This window comes from Natator depressus, chromosome 2, assembly GCF_965152275.1.
Source record: "Natator depressus isolate rNatDep1 chromosome 2, rNatDep2.hap1, whole genome shotgun sequence".
In the NCBI taxonomy this organism is placed as follows: domain Eukaryota; kingdom Metazoa; phylum Chordata; order Testudines; family Cheloniidae; genus Natator; species Natator depressus.
Genome location: NC_134235.1, coordinates 28,785,759 through 28,808,182, shown reverse-complemented (window position 1 = coordinate 28,808,182; position 22,424 = coordinate 28,785,759). Strand labels below are relative to the sequence as shown.

General features: G+C 38.1%; 1 protein-coding gene across 1 annotated transcript in view; it reads right to left on the bottom strand.

The window, feature by feature from the left end:
- CSMD3 (CUB and Sushi multiple domains 3) overlaps positions 1-22,424 on the bottom strand; it is a 1,169,988-nt gene that overhangs the window by 727,578 nt on the left and 419,986 nt on the right. Inside the window, exons 8-9 of the mRNA XM_074943928.1 lie at positions 6,933-7,010; positions 430-517 (exon numbers count right to left, since the gene is read on the bottom strand). Of these exons, the coding sequence (XP_074800029.1) occupies positions 430-517; positions 6,933-7,010 (166 nt within the window). The remainder of the gene's footprint in view (positions 1-429; positions 518-6,932; positions 7,011-22,424) is intronic.

Below are 22,424 nucleotides of genomic sequence, written 5' to 3'. Positions count from 1 at the left end.
GCCAGTAGAAACCATTCTGACTAGCCTGAAGAGACCTGTTTTCCTCCCCCTTCCCTCACACTATCTTCTTCACACACATCCTCATCTTACATGTCCCACAAAAGTCTCCATTTCTACATATAACCCCTATATTTGTAGGAATAAGATAGCTGAATATTTAAATTAAAGAACTATTTTAAATAACCTTCTTCAATTAAATTCCTTGCAAATCCCCAGCTATTTGTACCACTTCCCAGTATACTATGGACATCTTTATCCTTAGTACTAAAATATAAATAGTGGACTATATTTAGCCATCTAATTTTAAATAGAATTCCCCAAAGGTTGGCCAGTGGTCTTGGTATACTTTTAAAAATATATATTTTAATAATGTTTTTTCAAAAATGTATGTGTTATAGAAATGATACAATGATAAGGTTAATATTTTACCTAAAATCTGAGCCTAGTCGTTTTCCATTTTCTGGCTCTCCAGGATCTGGACACAAATTGGATGCCTGTTTAATACCTCCTTCATTTACTGTAAAAGAAAAGAAAAACAACACACTTTTAGGAAACCCAGAAATATGACAATTAATAGTATGAAAAACTTACTTTATCTACAATGTTGCCACTTCAAAAACAAACAGTTACTAGATTTTGGGGTAGATCACAATCTCCAGTTTCAATATATTTATTTTCTTTTAGTGATAAATGTGACTTTTAAAGTATGTTTTATATCATTAAACAGCAAATTCTAGAAGTCTTATGATAATAGAAAAAGTACCAAATAACTCTGTTTATTTGCTCATCATCTTACTGAATCCATATACATATTACTTGTATTTCTTTACAAAAATAATATTTAAAGTTAATGAACTCTTCATTGACAGTTACTGTAATTTATGGGAAATTTTCCTCTGACCATAGTTCAGTAATGTCACTCTTGCCTTCTCCCCAAATGTCTGACCTGCTTGCCTTGTGTCAATGACAAAACTTCAGTGGAGTTGGGTCAGGTAGGCCTTAATTTCTGGTGTGAATCCAAATATCCCAGAATTTGGAGACATGGGGGAAGCTTCAAGATCTGAACCAGGTTTGACTTTCACATATTTCTTAAAATGAACCAAATCAAATCCTCAGAGCTGGACATTCCCAAACCATGGGGGCTTGAAAGCTTTATGTGGATCTGAACTTTTCATCTTTGATTCATCTCTTCTTATAAAAAAAAAGATTAAGAACTCATCCGGTGCCTTTTACATACACAAACTTTTACTTTAGTGGAAGTTATGCACATATAAAGAGTCGAGTATTGATACACAAATTAGTGTATTTTTTCAATAGTTTGCACTATCTAGTTTTGTCATATTTTACATATTGTGTTTGTTCTACTATAAAAAAGTGAAACATTTATAGTTTGCAAGAGTTTCAGTTCCAAAAAATACTTCTACCCCAGTTTAGTTCTTTTCATCCTAGTTGTGCACTGAATTAAGAGTTGATGATCAGGGAATAAATCCATATCACAGGAGGCTGGTCAGCTGCTACCTGAAGAATGTTTAGGCTTGAGATGAAACTATTTTTAATGTTTTCAAAACTAAGTGATGTGAACCAAGGCATTTATATTAAGAGGAAAAGATATTTAACCCATTGAGTTAAGTCAATGGGCTTTGGCATAGCAGGGTGATAGCTTTCAACGTAACAAAATAAAACTCCTTTGGGAGAAAGGGCTTGTATATAATTAAGCTAATCATAAATGACTTATTCACACAATTTTTTAAAATTGATTTTATGAGAGAGACACAGAGAGAGATAACTTGTTTCTAATTAATTACATGTCTAAACTGTCAGACTCCACCTCTGCAAGAATAACAGTTTGACACAGGCTGACACTAAAATAGGGTACTCCCACCTATCTTTTCCCCTGGCCTCATGTGAGGAATTGCCATATAAGTGTTTGAGGGACTCTCCCTTGCCTTGAACATGGTGTACTTATACTCACAAAAGGTGGTAAAATTAATTCAATAGTGATGGGTGAGGTCAGGACCATAAAACGAAAGTGAAAGGATGGGGAGTAAGTGAGCATTATTTAGTTTTTCTTCAGTAGTTGGGGCCTTTCCAACCAATGGGCCCTCACCTTACCCTTTGCTGGCTGTGGCCATACTATTCAGTCTTCTCTGTCCTGAAAGAGCTACAGCATGGATGATCTGATATTGCAGCAAGCAAAGGTAAGTGCCTGTTCATCCACATTGGAATACACAGGGCTAGCTGGATTTCCACTTTTGTGACTGGAAAGGAGTTTTCCATCAACAGCACATAAGCTGAAGAATCAGAAGTTTTTCTCACTTTACTCTGAGAAACTTAATGAGGCTTGTGGGTAGGCTGAAAGTGCGTCACCCATAGAGAGCAAATTTCTTGCTACCATTGAAGGATCCATGTGTTTGGCAGTTATGGTTCTGCCATCAACTGGAGTCCATATGGACAGTCCAGGAAGAACCTGTTATTCAGAACTTTAAATGGGAATCCATGTGGGAGTACTTTGTGTGTCTTGTATGGTCCCAAAGTCCAAGGCAGGGCTTGGGAATTAAGGAGGCAGTTAGTGGCTAGTCCACATAGAATGGAATATTACCACTGTGCACAGGCAGAGGAATTCTTAGGTGGCACTGACTCTCTACTTAGGAGGAATTCTAAAATGAGATTACCTTTGTGGGTGGGGCAGGAGTGACTTTCAGTTAAGATTTTGTGTGGTTAAAAGTTTATTAAAATTGTAGCCAGAAGCTTTTATTGGCGTTGGCCCCAGGCAATAGTTCTCAGGAAATAACTGCTATGACATCCCAGAATTTGATTGGATTATACAATATTTAGGGGACTTTTATCATTATTGTACTATATGAAGTACATATTTTATTTTAGTATGACTAAATGAACAAGACAAAAATCCAGCTTTAAACATGACTTCCCATTTTATTGTATTTCATCTTTCAGTATTTGAAATAGAATATTTTATTCTTGTACTCTGCGTAATTCTCAAAAATGGTAATACTGTGGACGTTTATGTAAAAAGAGCAGATTCTGTAGTGATTTCACCGCATGAAAACAATTGGATCTACACATTTCAGCTAATATAACAAGCCTGAGAAAGTGTGCTGCTTTATGCCATCATCACTAAACTGTTGCATTCTTAATGAAATACAATGAAATAGAACTTAACATGATACATGGGTGTATTTTATATTCATTCAGAAAATTCTGAAAGACTGTACTGAGAGAAAAATATCAATCAATTAATACACACACACACACACACACACACACACACAACATTTAGAACTTCAGAACAAAAGAAAAGTTATAGTTGGAATGCATTAAACTGACAACTCTAATTTTGGCCCCAATACAGCAGTGTTTTAAGCACATGCTTAAATCCCATCCCTACTCATGTTCATCCCTAAACATGCTTGGCCAGACATGTATGGTCTGCTGAGTTTGGATCCTTTGTATTGTTGGTGTAGAATGTGACCACACATAACACTTGACTTTCTGTTTATAAAAATATAACTACTTTACTGCTTCCCACTTTCCCCACTATCCCATACAGTCCTGTGACAACTGTTAATGGGCATTTTATTGTAAACAATGGAATATCATGAATGAGGCATTTCTTCATGGTCTGAGCATGAGACTGGGAGCCAGATATTGCTGAGCTGTAATCCAGATTCTCACACCAATCCCTTTATGACTTTGGAACTTAATCTCACCATTTGTTGAGTGAGGATGATGCTTATATATCCCAAGGGTATATATGATTAATAACGTCCTCACTCATGCAAACACTCATGCACATGCTTAATTTCTTCTCACATGAGGAATCCTAATGGTTTCAGGTGCATTAAGGTAAGCACTGAATGAGTGTTTGCAGGAACAGGGGTTAAAATTGTAAAATTCTTTGTTGGTGAAAAACACCATATACATGTTTTCTATTTTGTTGTGTTTATGGTGTGTATTCAGCAGAAGTAAGACAGAGAGAACAAACATGAAAACTATCTCAGGACAATGGTTTCCTGAGGTTTAGATAATCCAAGACAGTAATTTAAGGTAGCCATTTATTGATATTATTACAAATAACAGATATATACATAATTTTCTCTGTTGAACCGTTAGGCAGTAGAGGGGCAGTCATTCTTTTTAAAATACTCTGTTCTTTCATTATTCTGCATACAGTGCTCCCATTGAGGTCCCATTGAGAATTCTCTCCAACAATCATTGGCACAATGTATTTTTATTGAAATATTGTCCTATTATACATTTACAAATGAACACAGAATTAAACTGAAGGATAAAATTGAACATCTCTTCTAAAAATTTTGAATCTGTCTGACCGAGTTTTAAATCAACCAAAATGTTTATCAATTGTTTGTAGGGGCTAGCTGCTCATTTGTGTTGTCCATCTCCAACTCCCTGACAAATCACAATACTACATACTTCAATTTTATATGGAATATCCACAAAATATCAGCTATGTAAAACTTCACTGAAATAAAGATTTTGCACTAAACATACTATCATAGCTTGAAGTTGCTAGCCACTAATGCATTAAGAGCTACATCTAGATATCTTAAAGTTGGTCTTGAAAGAAATGTGATCAAGTAATATAAGGCAAAGCTAATAAATTAGTGGAAATGTAATAAATATGGAAAATTTGTATTTGATCTAATAAGAAAATGATTGATTTTTATCATCACGATCTGTTGTGTCAACCATTCTATTATCAATCTCTATTGTTTACATATATTTACATTTTCCAGTTTCATATATTTTCAAATAGGCTTGTCTATATTTTACTGTATTTCATGTCTTACAACCACCCTATTCTCCTGTGAGCCAACAGTGTGAAAATAACATGGATTTTTATTTTTTTTTAAAGCATCTTAACACATTTTTCAGATACAAAAGAAAAAAACTTCCAGAGTTGTTTAGGTGATACTCTTTGCAGATAAATTAAATCTGGCAATACTGTAAACTGCTGTGATAAACTGAATAGAAGTATGGCTTATTTTATTACTTTTACTTCATAAAAGCTATAGGGGCTTGCCACTTTAAGAAACCTTTATCTAAAAATGCATGACTCACATGCTGACAATTTAAAACCTATAAGTGGAAATTCCATTGAAATGCATTTTCTTTGGGAAAGTCACTGTCATGATAAATCCTGGAAACTGACCTCAAGACTGCTATCTCAGGCAAATATATCCTGCCTAGGGTGCAGGCAAAAGCATGCTAATTCAATAAGTCTTTCCCCCCCACCATGAATAATAATGAAATGTGGACACATGGTATTCATTTAACCCATATTTATTTAATCAATTATTTAAATATTTTAAATGTGGTTCTACTCTGTAAAAATGGCATCTTCTTTCTCAACAGATCTTCTCCTTGATATATTCAGAGGCATATCTGCTTACTCTAGTTATTTGAAATAAGTTAATTGAAATAAGTTATTACTACTTTCAATCTTCAAAAAGAAAAGGAGTACTTGTGGCACCTTAGAGACTAATTTATTTGAGCATAAGCTTTCGTGAGCTACAGCTCACTTCATAGCCTTGCACATTCAACACAGCTAACATGAAGTGAGCTGGATTTTACTCTGTTAGGATATAGATATTCAGGCCTGTCTGTAAAGGCCTGTACTTTAAGAATTTAGGGGTATTCTTATCACTTGGCTAGTTCTAGAGGTATAAAAGAAAGAAATAAAATCACTGTCTGCTGGTGTAAGGGCCTTCTCTTACTGTGACAGTTTGAGGCCCTGTTCTTAGGCTAAGGCCTTTGGCTAAGCAGCAGAGGCAGCCATAAGCTAGGAAGCGAACAGTCACATCCTCACATTCCAAACTAGTCACACTGAAATAAGGTGCTATTGGGCTGTCAGGCACTATCAGGACAGGATTGTATTCCTATCACCTCCAGAGAAAGGGAAGTGCCTAGAAAATGTAAAAGGAAACTTAGTTTGATAGCATCCTGTCTGGCAAGAACTAATTTATCAATAGCTGGGATGTGAAATCCTCACTTCTGTATTGTTTTGTCATTATAGTTCCCACTTTGCTATTGTTTGTCTGTATAATCTCTGTCTGGTTCTGTGATTGTTTCTGTCTGCTGTATAATTAATTTTGCTGGGTGTAATCTAATTATTGTGGTGGGATATAATTGGTTAGCTAATCATGTTACAATATGTTAGGATTAGTTAGTTAAATTTCAGTAGAATGATTGGTTAAGGTATAGCTAAGAATATTACTATATAAATTAGGGGCAAACAGGAAGTAAGTTGGGATTCGAAAATAAGGAAAAAGGAACTTGTATTTAAGCTTGCTGGAAGTTCACCCCAATAAACATTGAATTGTTTGCACCTTCGGACTTCGGGTATTGTTGCTCTCTGTTCATGCGAGAAGGACCAGGGAAGTGGGAGAGTGAAGGAATAAGCTCTCTAACATACTCCTCCTGTGCATCATCAAGGACTTGATACTGCAAGGTGCTGAGTACACTCAATGATCTGTTTTCTAGGACAGTTTACCAAATTCTAATCTGAGCTGAAGCCAAAGAGACTGTTGGAATGACACTGAGAATATCATTTGAAGAAAATATGTTGTTGCACAGTTGTAAGGGTGTACTCCAGGTTCAGTTTTTGCAGGCTTGGTAGATAAGGGAAAGAGAGGGGATATTTTTATTTGCATATTCATCAAATTTGATCAGAAATCGTTGAGACACAATACACAGGCACCCATGATTTATAGAGAACTTCCCTTCAGAGTAGAACCACATTTTAAAATTGACCATGAAGATTGTAGAAAGATATTTAAGGCAGTTATATTATTGGAAATACATAAACATTTTTGAAAACACACACAAACAACATAGACAACACAAACTTCACTCTTGCACTAGAAAAAAGTAACAAAAAGGAGTACACTCACAGATAGAAAACTTGTTGCTGTTGTCTTTCCCTGGAAACAATTTAAATCCTCTAGATTTAAAATCTATGGCCTTTTTCACTAGTTAAGAAAACAAACAAAAACATGTATCAGGTAATACAGTCTAAAAGATTTCATTGCAATTGATTATTCAATTTGTTATCATGGACGTATGTAAGTTAGAGTAACTGCTTTCTAATAAGCCAGCATTATTTATCCATAATGGAAAAAAACAAAATAAAACAAAACAAAACAAAAAAACCTTTTACACAAAAGAAAAGTACTCAGATCAGATTGTGTATAAGGTACAGGAAATGAATAACCTTTACATATGTTACTTTTTTCCCTCCAGTGTATACACAGTGCCTCTGATGCAAAACAAAAATGAAAGCTAAAGATAATAGTTTCTATGCATAATAAGTGGTTTTGTAAAACTTTGCTACACAATTATGGAACCTGGTAAATTAATGACTGAATGAGTGCTTTGAAACAGGTATTTTCCTTATAGTTGGGTACTAACATTTTTTCTCTCTGAAATTTTCAAGAACTCTGCAATGGTATCTGCTAATAAATTGTATAAAATGCAGTGTGCTATTCTGGAGATGCCCTACAAAAAAGGTGTAAATGTTTCACAGTAAGGATAGTTAACCACTGGAATAATTTACCAAGGGTTGTGGTGGATTCTCCATTACTGGGAACTTTAAAATCAAGACTGGATGTTTCTCTAAAACTTATTGACTAGGGATTATTTTGGGGAAGTTCTGGCCTGTGTTATACAGGAATATAGAGGATTACAGAGGCCCCTTCTGGCCTTGGAATCTATAAATTATCTGAAATTTCTGCAATAACAGTCTATTTGTGTAATGCCCATAATTTGATTATACTTCTTCACTGACAGAGCATCTTTTTTTTTAACATGTGTTAATCACATAATACCTAAAAGCATATTCATGTCCAAATCATAGCCCCAATCCTGATGTCAATGGGTATCCCATAGCCTCAAGGCACTAATGGCACAATGGGACCCATATTACTACTCTCCCAGCAGATACTCTACAACAGAACACAACCAAAACAATAGGCATCACCACGTTGGTTGTTCTCATGTCTCACTTACTAAAGTGAAAACTAAAAAAAATCACAATCTTATTCAAAAAAACATGCTAAAAAGATCTTAAAATCTTGAATATTTTAGCAGGAATCCTTCTGCAACTCTAAAATATATACAGATATTTGGAAAGGTTTATTTGTGGATGCCCAAATACACTACATGTTTTGGGTTTTTGTTTTTTTTTTTTTAAAAAACAGCTCCACAGCAGTTCCAACTACCTACTTTCAGTTTTTTCCTCATGTGTGACCCTAAGTCTAACCTGGAAGGTCCAGCCTTTATCTATGAAATACAAGTTCATTTTCTGTGATAACTCATGCTTAGATCTTTCCTGAGTAGAAAATCTAAATTCTGTATTTGATAGTTTTATGATGTACATACTCATCTAGTTGGTGCTATAACAACACCAACAAGGACATTGGCTTTAAAAATGGAAGCATAGTACTCAGGTACACTGTTTTTAACTGAGTGCTTTGAACTTAAAACTTAAAATATGCTCAGCTATTCTCATTTCGGTTATGCAATTGCAACCCCCATTCCCCCTGAAACATTGATTTTCGAGGTCTATTATGGCCGATCATGGACCTTCCTTTCTTTCCAAATTAGCTCTGGAAAAGCCCTTAGTTCTTGGGGCTGTATGGCTTTTTTGCTATACCCAATCAATTCTGAGGGGTCATGGTTGTGTCTATGCACATTTGAAGCAGAGGATGTGGAATGAAAGGAGGAAGAAAAACAAAACAGAAAAGTCAAAAGGAGGAAAGGAAAAGAAAAGGCGAGAATGAAAGCACCAAAGCACAAGAGAGAATGGTTTCCTTTGAAACAGTCAGATGACTATCTGTAATATTTTCTCTAAGTATACAGTGCACCCTGCTGCAAAAAAATGTGCTAACTAAACTAAACCAAACCAAAAAGAAAGTTTATCTGGAGATTGGGTACATTGTATCCACGATATTTTCAACAGTGGATGCATCATAATTACAGTCCAAAGGGCAGCAGGAGTTGTACATTGTCTGCAGGGAACTATTGAAGATGAAGTCTGAACAAGGCAAAGATTAAAAATACATATCAGGGAAATCTGAGCACAGCCAATGAACAATGGGAGATATATAACAAAGGAACTTTTAAGCAACCATTACACTTATTTTACAAGAAGAAATAGAATCCAAAGGGATTCTTAAATGTGACATGAACAAAAAAATGTAACTGAATTACTTAAAAATAATCATACATGAAACGTGCAAGAATTTCAGAAGGAAAAGTATCCAAGGAAATTAAAAAAGTTGAAATGACAGTTCGGGAAGCGATCAAATGTATTGTTAAATATCTACTGACGTTTATATCTCTACATTTTGGGGTAAGAAACTGTGCTTTTCTCTGTGTTTGGAAAGTGTCTAGAACATGTTGGCCTGTAACACTAAGAGCTAAGCTGTAAAATTGAGTTTGATATGTTGATCTCATACAGACATTGTGTTCTCTGGAAATAGCAATAAAACAATGCACATTGATTAAAATGGTTGCTGAGATGGTACTGTCACTCTGCAACACTATGATTTTTCTCCAAAGTCTCTCACGTGAGCAAACTCTTAGAATCATATTGTGAAAAATTCATTTCAGCCTCCAAAACAAATCTCTGTCCAGTGGGCTCTCTGCAAGGAATTCCAGGGGGAATGAAGGTATGAACTTTATCCCAAACCAGTATAGGACTTCCAGCTGGAATAGCAGTGTGGCCCCTTTACACCTAGTTCATAGTAGTTCCAATTCATATTATCTGCATAAACATGGTTCTAGAGGCCTACCCATCACCTTCTCCTGGCCTTTTCCCAGCACTAACCTCTTCAAAGCTGACATGGAGCCACCTCACAAATACATAAGAGAGCATGTGTGGCCATTCTCCATTCTTCCTGTGTGGCCATTCTCACCATACATCCACAAACAGTACACTGGGAGTATTCAACAATGTAGGGCCTCACTTATAGCAATTAATTTCAATCTCAGGTTTTGGGGAAAACATACCCTTCTTTGTTTCCTTGCAAATTATCAAACACAAGGGAGAAAGTAGCATTGCAAATGTTTGGGGTTCCCCCCCCTTTCTTTAGCACCAGGACACAGTATCTACTCTTTATGCAGTAACTACATGGCTTCTCTCTGAGATTACATTTGAACAAAGGAAGGAGTGTTTGGGGGAGGGAAATAGGGTAGAGTTTGAGAGGTTTAATGCAAAATTTAAAATGGTTATTAGAGTTTCTTGCCTGCACACTTTGTTCAACTCCTGCAGGGATTCTCACAAGAGCAGGCATCAGCATGCTAAGGCCTTTGCATGCTATTGGGAAGATAAGCCACACAGAACACCTGCAGATATTTGTATCCTGAACAAGACAGTAATTTCATTTTGACTTTGAAAGGGACTTTTCTTTTTACTTACAAAAAGAATATTTTCCTGTGTCCCCCCTAACAAGAGCAACCAGACTGTGAACCAGAAATTATAAAACATATTGGGCTTGAATATACACATACACTAAAATATATTCTAAGCTGGTTTACAGACCACACACACACACACACACACACAAACACACACACAAATATATACTAAATATACCCCAAATCACTTTGCAAACTATCTAGAAACTATAGTGGAGGCAGGGAGCTGATTATAAACCAGTGTGTTAAAATAAAAACAGTGATTATAAATCAGTTGATTATAAACCAGCATGTTACCACAGAAACATCTTTAGCAACCAGTCCTGTGAGATGTTGAGCACCTCACCTTGCCAGAGGCACACAGTATCTCACAGGTTGTCCAGTGTCACGTTATGCTAGTGGAACTGGGCCATGGGGAATAGCCTCAGTTGGTATATACCAGTGAAATACATCTTGACCCCCCCTTCACTCCATCAGGGCATACAGGAGTGAGGAAGACAGGGTGTCACCAAAACACACTACACTCCAGCAAGTATCAGAATTTAGCCATTATCTTGTTATATTGTGAGGAAGTGTTGACGAGGAACTTAATACATTAAAAAATAATCTATAGCCTTTTCTCCGGCACGCATAATCTTTCTATCTGAAATCCTGACAAACATAAATGTATTTATCCTCACGATGGCATGTGGTCATACCCAAGTTGTCTGAGCACCCAATGCCTTGAACTGCTCATAGTCTGGGGGATGAGTGCCCAAACAACATTTTCCAAAGTTCCCAGGAAGTGGGGTGATTTTCTGAAGGGCATGGAAGCTGAGGTTGCTCACCGCAAAGAAGACGGAGAAGGGCATGTGGTCTCAAGAACAACTGGTTGGGTTGGGTATAGTAGAAGGAGCTTGCCCACATAACTCCCATTTACATTAATGAGAAATGCATATTGAGATCATGGACCTATTATTGTATTCCCCTCCTTTCAAGTATAATATTCAAGCAACTCATCTCATGCAGAAATGTCAATATGGTCAAAGTGTTTGCATAAAATCCTTCAGTCAATAAATTACCTCCAAACTGTGCTCTTATGTACCTTGTTCCATTTCAAAGCATTTTTAGACCAAGTTATAAACCCATAAGCTTTCTCATTCAAAGGTCGACAAGTGCTTAAATACAGCATCACCAGGCTACCCAATTATCCTTCCCGCCTCAAATCCTATTATTAGATTACTGTTTCTAAGAAATTAAAATGCACATTTTCTTAATTAAAGGGTTCATACAGAGCTTAATATACTATAAAACATGAACCTAATATGTCAAGTTTATTTTGTATGCTCCTTACCTCAAGCTGATTATCACAAATTAACTTTCATGCTACTAAGCCAAAGCACCTAAAAGGTGAAATCTCCCCACTTCCTGAACTGAGTAATTTTGGCTGGATGGGGGAACGGGAGAAGAGTCCCATGGCTATTGCCAGACAAAGCTACCACTTCAAAAAACTCCACATAGCTATTTACAGATAAGGAATGAAGAAAGGAAAAGTGACATGTCCAAGGCCACAGGAGTCAGTGTCAATGCCAGTATTTTAAGCTAAATGTTCCAGTCTCCCAGTCAAGATTATGACTTGTATAGTATTTGTATAAACAAATACCAAATACAGACAGCTGTGATCCCAATCTAATGCGTTTTGTAGATATTCAGGTCTAATGGCCCTATTAACTACTAAATAGTAGTGTCACTACTAAATACAAGATATGAACAGAGTGTTAACTACTTATGCTAAACATCCTGTTCAAACCTTGTATTTAGTAGTGACACTTTGAATTAGTTTTCCAGACCTGAAGAAGAGCTCTGTGTAATCTCAAAAGCTTGTCTGTCTCATCAACAGAAGTTGATTCAATAAAAGATATTACTTCTCCCACCCTGTCTCTCTAGTATTTCATGTGGAATTGTAATTTTTTTAATGTAAAAGCACAGGAAAAATGACAGAATTATGTTCCTTATTTTAAAATTGTCCTTTGAGTCCATCTACTCTAAAAGGAAAACTGGAATCTGTCAAGTTCCACAGCAACCTTGACTTTGCAGGTATGGGCACAATAATCTAATGGAGTCCAAATTTACTATAAATGTAGCTTACCACAGCTTTTAAAAAAAATGGACATAGATAAATGTTGAGTTCATTGAGATGGTGAAGTCAAAAGGAGTTATACATTTCTAAACGAGGGGAGAGTTTGCTCCTACAATACTGTAGTAGTAGGAATATTCAAATAGAGGCAGAGAGACTATAATTCTCTAAAAATTCATGACAAGTGTTTGGGCATGGTTCTCTGTTGCCCTGCACCATGTGTATTTACACCAGTGCAAAGTGAGTGCAGGATGCTACCAGATTAGGATAATGCCCCTTTACACTCGCTTTCCCCGGTGTAAATGACTATGCAAGGTGCAAGGCAATGGAGATACAGGCCACTTGTTTCCCTGAGGATGGATACAGGCAGAACCCAAAACACTTTTACTTTCATTTTCCATTCCCCTCAAGCCTCTCTCAAGTCATACCCACCTGCAACCCAGACAGTGGAGAAGGAGGAATGCATCAGAAGATTAAATTTTAAAAACAAATCCTTAAATGATGTATTGTAAATACATAATACTAAACTCCTGAGAAGGGTGGGGTACACTGTTTATTTTAAAAGAAAAGGAGTACTTGTGGCACCTTAGAGACTAACAAATTTATTTGAGCATAAGCTTTCGTGAGCTACAGCTCACTTCATCAAGAGCTTATGCTCAAATAAATTTGTTAGTCTCTAAGGTGCCGCAAGTACTCCTTTTCTTTTTGCGAACACAGACTAACACGGCTGCTACTCTGAAACCTGTTTACTTTAACGAATTTGTAAGTGATTAGCATCCCTGAGGAAAAAAACAAATGCCTACCAGGGTTACAGGTGCTACGCCACAGGTTAGGCCATGGAACAAATGCTGGGAGATAAATGGGAGGTCCTGTACTACCTCACTAGCTCTGTGCCCCTGGCAAACCACCTATTTCTAGCACCACGGCCTCATTGAAATCCAGCTACCATGAACTCCTGCTAGACATGCTTGCCTAGGGACACCCTTTAGGGAGATCTCTGCTGCAGAGGAGGCTGTATGCAGACAAAGTTTGAGGCTGTAATTATCTTCTTCTTAGGAATCATCATAAGTTTGAAGGGGAAGCAATGTTCATGGCCCTCCACCCTCATTCTCAGCTCATCAACTGCTCTCCCAGCTTGTTTGCTTCATGTCCTCTTTTTCCAAGCAATTCCCAGGACCAATTGAGAGGCCACCATGGAGGAAAGGGAATATAAAGGATGCTATCATAGAGGCAGCTGTGATCCCTTTTTATGATGATCTAGGGGCATGATCTTCCACTCCAAATATATTTTCTCATTACACCAAGATTTTGAAGTAACACCACTACGGGAGATGGTGTCATGATTCCTAAAGAGGAAAGGGAGAAGGAGTCTAACATACATAGAAACTCTACCATAATAACCCACTAATTGCTGAAGGATTTTGAGAGAGTTCTAAGGAGATAAGAGTATGGGAACCACTTAGGCCCACTCATAGTGGCTCAGTCAGCTAACAGATTTTTGGAGGCTGCCATAGAACAATTAGCTCTAACCCTAATGGTTGTGAAAATATCATGACTGTGAGCCACACATAAATTGATGCAGCAATGTCTGCCTGAGTTGTTTTACAGCCTGAAAAAAATATCAGTAGGAGATGTGAACTATTGTCACTATTCTTTGCAAACGGATGATAACTCTCAGATTCATAGGTCCCAAGGCCAGAAGGGACCATGGTGGTCAACTTGTCTGACCTCCATTTTAACACAGGGCTTAGAACTCTCCCAACAATATTCCTAGAGCATATCTTTTAAAACATCCAATCTTGATTTAAAAATGGTCAGTAACGGAGAATGCATCACGACCCTTGGTAAATTGTTTCAATGGTTAATTACTCTCACTGTTAAATAATCATCAGCCTTCAGAGTTTAAGTCCCAATAGTTGACTATTTTGCTGCTTAACAACACCTGCCATTAAGAAAAGGGACAATCAGACTATGAAGAGGAGTGCAATCTACTCTGAGGATATGACTACACTGCAATTAAACACCTGTGGCTCACCCCTGTCAGCTGACGGGGATTGGGCTATAGATCTGTTTAACTGAGGTGTAGATGTTTGTAGTCAGGCTGGAGCCCATGGTCTGGGACCCTGCAGGTGTTTAATTGCAGCATAGATATACCCTTACGGCCATTACATTTTGGTGTTTGAAATGGACTGGATTTAGGTTGTGCATAAAGCTTGGGAGAGTACTCTTTCTTGTCCCTCCCCCCACACTTGTGACTCCTGTTCTTCATTTAGGCAAATGCCCCATGTGGGAAATTGCCTAATTCATGACAGAGTAAAGAAGATTTCTGCCTAAAGCAACTCCTTCTGCTTATTCAAAGTTAGATTCCATAAATGAATATGTCTGTGCTTTTCCCACTGATCATATGATGGCATACAAATAAATTATATATATAAAAAAGTTATACCCTTTTCATTACCTCTGTGCAAAAAACAACATATAGTTGTCCAAATCAAGGTGCCATTCACTAATGTAATTATGTTGAATAGATAGAATGAGGGGGGAAAATTATTTGCATGCCTTATAATTTTGCTGACTAGAGGCTACTTTATAGTTTTTTTCCCCCTTAGGCAAACAGTTTTATTCATAATGGAATAAAATGCAAATGAGAATGGATGTAAACTTCCTTCCATAAAGTGAAATGCTCTGATAACTCAATGTACGTTATTTTATGCTTCAATGAAGCAAAACGTAAAGATGTAAGTCTATACACAACATGTGTTACATTTAAATGTTAAAATGTAACTTATTTTGTCTCCTGTTTTTAATATAATGCAGATATTTTAATTGAGCAGTTTTAAGCATATATACTCTCATATCGCAAGACTAAAGCTAACTATGAAAACTTTCAGAAAATAAGTCTGAATGACATGGCATATGCTATATGTGATTTTATATGCAATTTTAAATATCTTTTTTGGCTTTTTATTTGAGTTAAATGTACACTAAATGAGTCACTTCAAAAGAAAAAAACAAAACACTTTGTTCTCTATCCTCTGTTGAAAAATGTGACCTATATGGAGCAGAATTGGAACTGTAATGAATATCACTCTCCTGTAGTTGTCAACAAAACAGTATATTACGAACATTCCCACTTTCTACCTCTTCAAGCAAAAAAAAAAGAAAAAAAGCTGTTGATGTGTACATAGTTTACTGCCTCAGGTGGAAGTCATAACTAATATACAGAGCAGATTTATGATAGAGATTAATATGATTATAAAATATACAAAAATGATAGATCCAAATCTGTGTCTGAACATACACAATGAAGAATTTCATGTATAGATTTTATATATAGGCACAGTACTGTGCAAAAGGTGATGAAGAAACATATATCGATTATGTGGCATGTTTACAAGATTTTGAACAATTTGAAAGCTTTTACTGAATCTACTGATATTCTCCATCACAGGTGCATGAAATCTCTCTCCAAATGGGAAAAACTTTTAAAATGAAGGAAACAGAGAATGATTAAGATGCCTTTGTGTTTATGTGTTTTTTCTATAAGATATAGTTAAATTAATGGTAAATTATTATTCACTGATTATAATTATATATTATAATAAAATATTTGAGTTACAACAAAATCCTATGGTAAAGAAAATAGAATATGTATTAAAGATGGAAAATAAAGCCATCATATGTCAAAAAATACACAGCAACTATAGAAGCAAATATACGTAATAAAACACAGAACACTAAAATATATTGTAGAAATTACAGTCAAGAAAATAAATATACTATAAGGAACCAGTATGCAGAATACAGTCAACAGTGCTGTATACAGGAATAATTTGATTTAAAAAATAACCACAATTCATATTTGAAAAAGGCAGTCACCAAGGCTGCCTAACAGCAGTTGACATAACATTCCCACAATGAATGTGGGGGGAAACCAACACAAGTTTCTCTATCAGCATATTTATCTATCTCTAATAATGTGTCATTGCAAGTAATTAAATATGCAGTCTAAAGCAGTGGACACTTTTACTATTACTTAGAAAAGAACTCTCAAGAAATATATGTGATGCTGGCAGAGCAGGTGCCAGCTCATGCCAGGGCCGCTAGGCCTCAGCTGAACACTGATAAATACATAGCTAAAACCCATCTGCCTCACTCATGTGTTAGTGTTGTAAAAATAGTATTAGAGTTATAAAAATGTTTTTAGACTTCACAACATGCTTGTGCATGTATTAATCTCACCTATAACATCGGTGCCTACATAAAAGGTGATATTAAGTGCTTGCATTGCAATTCTCTGTAATTGTGTAAGTCATGAAACAGGAAAGAAGCATTAATTAATGTAAAATGCTGGCTTCTTACAGATGGTATTAAGTCCTGCCCACAAAGAAAGTCCAATTTAAACTAAATAAACCATTGTGGAACATCAAAGAGCACTTTGTTAATTGCATTCCTCCCCCACCCCGGTGAAGTGGAGATGTGCATGTGAACTCATCCCATCAGCTTGAACTCTAGGGTGAAGGGAATAAAAATCCCTGAAAAGAAAAAAACTGTACCTCTATGCTATTTGGACTTTGGGAGGGCAAGATTTCTATGCTGCTTAGCCTGGGTTAGCCCTGAAGGACATATGGAGCTTCCATATTACAGCAGTTTCTATCATCTTTTGGAACCTACAACTGTAACTCATTTGTGTGTGTATGTTACCTGCTATAACCTTGTAAATAACTATGATTTTTTTCTTCTTAGTTAATAATTCTTTAGATAGTTTATTATAGGCCTGGCTATAAGTGATGTCTTTAGTGTAAGATCTAAAGTGCAACTGACTTGGGGTAAGTGTCCGGTCCTTTTGGATTGGGAGTAACCTGAATATTCATGTGATTATTGGTGTCAGGGACCAACTATCACAAAGGAAATCTTAGTTGGGTGGCAGGTCAGATCAAAGTACCTCAGGGGACTGTCTGTAACTTCATGTTAAGGCTGTTATAGTGCCTGCGGAGTTTTTACTTGATAATTGGCTGGTGAAATCGAAGTACAAAACTCACAACCAATTTGGGTTGATGCCCTGCTTCTTAACAGTCTGCTCTGAGGTTGGTACTCACACTCTTGAGCCACTACAGGACATCTTCATAATATGTAATCATTAAAGAATGTTTAGAACAAAACACCACCACCCTCTAATGCTATTCTGAAAAGTAATCATTACGTGCCATAGCATTATGCTGGCACCACGACAACTGTCAAACATATACAATGAAGATTCTAGAAGATGTTCTGGGCTGGTCAGCTGTTCACTCTATATGGCTGCTTCTGTTTGGTCTCAAAGTCAATGAGACTTCTGAAGTAAGGATTTTTCATAAACATATGCGTATATAAGGTTGGACTGCACTTCCACTCCAACAACCCAAATTTGTCTGCTAGGTGGACTGAATATCTGATTTCAGAGTAGCAGCCGTGTTAGTCTGTATCCGCAAAAAGAACAGGAGTACTTGTGAACTACCCAAATGGCTTAGTTCCCTTTATTTCTTTGACTGATGAGGTCAGCAAAGGATAGCTTCTTCAATTCTTGAGATTGTGGGTAACAGGGACCTGTTTAATGACTTTAGATAGCATCATTTATAATGTATGATCATGTGATTTTGGCATAGTGATCCCTCTTAAAACTTGCCAATTGGCTTAGATATCTAAATAACTTTACCTTAGTATTTGAAGGTACTCAAGGAATTCCCCAAAAGAATGCAGAGGAAGTGCAAGAGTTTTTGCAATTAAGGACAAATACAACACACATTGACTTGAAGGGGGAAGGATGGGCCAGGAGTTAGGGCATTTTGGAGATCTAGGTTCAATTCCTTGCTCTACTGCAGATTTCCTCTGTGACCTTAGGCAGTTATTTAGTCTCTCTGTGCTTCAGTTCCCCCTCTGTAAAATGGAGACAAAAAACACTGCCCTACCTCAGAGATCACTGCTGTGAAGATAAGTGCATTAAAAAGATTGTGAGGTGTTTAGATAATATGGTGGGAGGGGTCACATAATTATCTTAGCATAATGGTTTGTAAAATATGTATTGATGACAGTGTGGTAGCCCTGAAAATATCCAATATTGAGACATCACTTAGAAATGCTATTGATGTAGCACTCTCCTAGAAAGGGCTCCCACCCATAGAGGAGCCATAGCCGAAGCTGTATCGTATGCAGTCTTGATTTAGGAGAATGCTTGTGAGGAGAGAGCCTGTCCCTTTGTATGGTCTGCGTACATCACAAACAGATGAGGGGAGTCCCAAAAAAGTTCACTTCTGTCCAGAAAAAAGGCTAGACATTGTATGTCAGACTATGTGTGAAGATGCTGCTCCTCCAGGAATGATTGTGGCTTAGGAAAAAATACAGGCAAATATACTGCCTGGTTTAAGAGACACTGAAAGACCATTTTAAATGCAAATTTTGGGTTTGGACCCAACATCACATTGTCTTTGGAGAATGGCACATAAGGAAGCCATCAAAGCCTGCAATTCACACACTCTTCTTGCAGATGTTATCACCACAAGGAATGCAGTTTTCTGACATGAGAGAAAATGGACAGAATGCCAGAGGCTCAAGCGGGGTCCAATCAGGGCCTCCAAGATGGTTTTAAGGTTCCACAAGGGAACTGGTTCCTGTACTGGCGGATGGATACGAAGAATTCCTTTCAAGAATCTAGCCACCATGGTACCGGGAAACACTGATCTTCCATGAATGGGTGGATGAAAGGGTGAGATCACTGCTAGATGCCCCCACAATGATCTAAGTGACCACTGAAGGTGCAGCAAATACTTCAACATGTCTTGGATACTGGCCAATGTTGGCTCAACTCTTTGGGCCAATGACCACAGTGAAAAATGCTTCCATTTTGCTGAATAGGCCATCCTGACCGAGGATTTTCAACTTCCGAGTAGGATCGGTTGAACAGCCACCAAACATCGCTGTTCCTTCTCATTTAACCATGGAGTAGCCACTCAGTGAGATACTGGGAGCTGCGTGTGGGATGCAAAGTGTGGCCATGATTCTGTGAGAGCAGGTTGGGATGGAGATCAAGGGATATTGGAGGCTTAATTGACAGTGTGAGAAGATAACCAACACTGCCTCATGCCAGAGCAATGAGGAGCCTGGCCCAATTTACTTTCAGCTTGAGGATGATCTGTGGAATGATTGGGATTGGAAGAAAAGCATATAAAAGGGCCGATTGCCCTTTTATGGCAAGGAGTCAGTCAGGGAGCCTGGACTGATGCCCCCTTAGGAGTAGAAGAAACAGCATTTCCTGTTGTCTCTTGTTGCAAACACGTCGATAATCAGAATGCACCTAACTGCAAAGGTGACTTGCAGGACGCTTGCCTGCAGGGACCACTTGTGTCTCAGGGAAAAATGCCTGCTGAGATGGTATGCTAGATGATTCTGGGACCCAGACAAATGACCAGGCAGTGGGGTGATACTCTCCTTGTTGCATAACTGCCACAACCTGATTGCCTCTTGACAGAGCACCCTGGGTGTGCCCCTCCCCCCCACCCCCCGCCTGTTCATATAATACATTGCGGTAGTATTGTCAATAAGTATGTGAACCCTGAGCCCCTGATGTGGTTCACAAAGGTGTGACAAACATGGTAGATGGCCCAAAGCTCCAGCACATTGATATGCAGCGAGGCCTCCTTCTTCAACCACACACCCTGAACCTTCAGCAACCCCAGATGTGCTCCTCAGCTGATCAGGGAGGCATCAGTGACAACAGGTCAGGGGTAGGGGTTGGATAAAGGGAACACCTTGACATACTGTTTCCAGAAGGGACTACCAATGCAAAGAGTCCAGGCCAAGTGGAGGGAGATGGACCAATCTGTCCAAGGGGTAAAGAGTCGGATCATACACTGTCCTGAGACATATTTGAACTGGAAAAGAAGCAATCTTACAAACTGGACCACCTGTGTGCAAGTGCACATGTGGCCCAAGAGCCTCAGGAACATGCAAACTGTCATGGAAGGCTGAGACAGCAGACTGAGACAAAGGTGGTGAATCGCCTGAAAACGGTTGGTCAGCAAAATGCTCTCAAACTTGTAGAGTCTATGAGGTCCTCAGTGAACTCAATTTTCTGAGTGGGAACCAAAGTTGACTTTCTGGTGTTTAGGATGACACCCTGACAGTGGAGTAAGCAGAGTGTAGCATGTACATGAGAAAGAACTTCCTTTCTGAACTTGGGCCTCAGCAGCCAGTCATCCAGACACAGAAAAATATAAATTTCCTTCTTCTTGAGATAAGCCATCACCACAACCATATACTTGGTAAAAACCCTGGAGGCAGAATGACGAAGTGGAAGGACCATGTACTGAAAGTGGAGCTCTGCCATAACAAACCAGAGGTATTTTCAGTGGCTTGGCAAAATTGCCACATGAAAATAGGTGTTCTGGAGGTCCAGTGCATGAAACCAGTCATTCTGAGATAATGCAGGGAAGATCATTACCGGGTGACCATTCGGAACCTCATGTACCAGATATATTTGTTGAAGTTGCAAAGGTCAAGAATGAGTCTTACCCTTCCTTTGGATTTGGAAACCGGAAAGTACTAGGACTAAAACCCTTTACCCCAGTACTTTAGTGGAACTTCCTCCACCACTCCCCAAACCAGCAGAGATTGGACCTGCTTGAGGAGCAGTATCTCATGGGAGGGGTCCATGAAGAGGGACTGGAAGGGAGGAGTGGAGAGGAACTGGGCAACACAGCCCAATCTGATGGCGCTTAGGATTCAGCTGTCAGTTGTTACTGAGCCCCCAACATTGAAAAGTGAGCCAGCCTGTCCCCGAAAAGAGGTGGGGTAAAGGGAGTGATGACTGGACCACTGCTTTGGACAAAAGGAGTCAAAATGGGTGTTTGGGGAGCTTCAGGCAAGGGCATGTCACCTGACCAAACCCAAGACCCGAATGCCTCCTCCTCTGGGACATATGCCTCTTCTTGGGGTAGTCCTGCTGTCTCTGGGGAGGAAAAGGATGCCCAAAGGTGTGTTGCAGATGATTTGCTGTAAACATGTAGTTCAACTTTTAACCTTCCAAAACAGAACGCTCACTACTTTATTTCTACTGTATATATTTTTCACACTCTGACAGGGATTATTCATCATTATTCTCCATTGTTTAATCAAAATGATTTCAAATTAACCTTATGCCTTTATCTGTGAACAAAGAGAGGACAGCTTTTATGAATTGCTCACACTGTGGCAAAACTCCCATTGACTTCAGTAGGAACCAGGATTTTATCTTAAGGCCTCTTGACGCTGCTCTGGCAGTAAAAAGTGTCCTTAAAATGGTTGTAAACATAATTTATGCCCACAATACAATGGTGGTGTAAAGTGGCATTAGTGTAAATGAGCATCAGGCCCCATAATGTTCATCACTGATAAAACGCTCTCCATGGTATGCTCCCTTCATCCTGGCTCACTAAGCCTCTACTATCTTCTCATTCAAATCCCCCCTGAAGCTCTCATTTCCGGGGCATGACATAAAAGAAACAGTTAACTCTTCCCCATCCCTCAAAAGACACAAGAACTGAAGCATCAACATGTGCACATGACAAAAATTATGTTGTTGTGACAGTGTCCGATTCACATAAAATAAGAGCCATGTATTTTTTTCAAGTTTAAATTAGTGGTCATGTACTGTGGCCCCAACCTTGTTCCCTGCTAAATAAATTATAATACTCCCTTGTCGTCTGTGGTACTGGGTCCATATCTAACTCTGTGTCCAAAATAAGTATTCTGTTTTAGAAAATGCTGATAGACCAGGAAAGTATCCACTAAAAAACAAGGATTCAAAATCACCCTTCACTGCTCCCTGTGTGTAAGA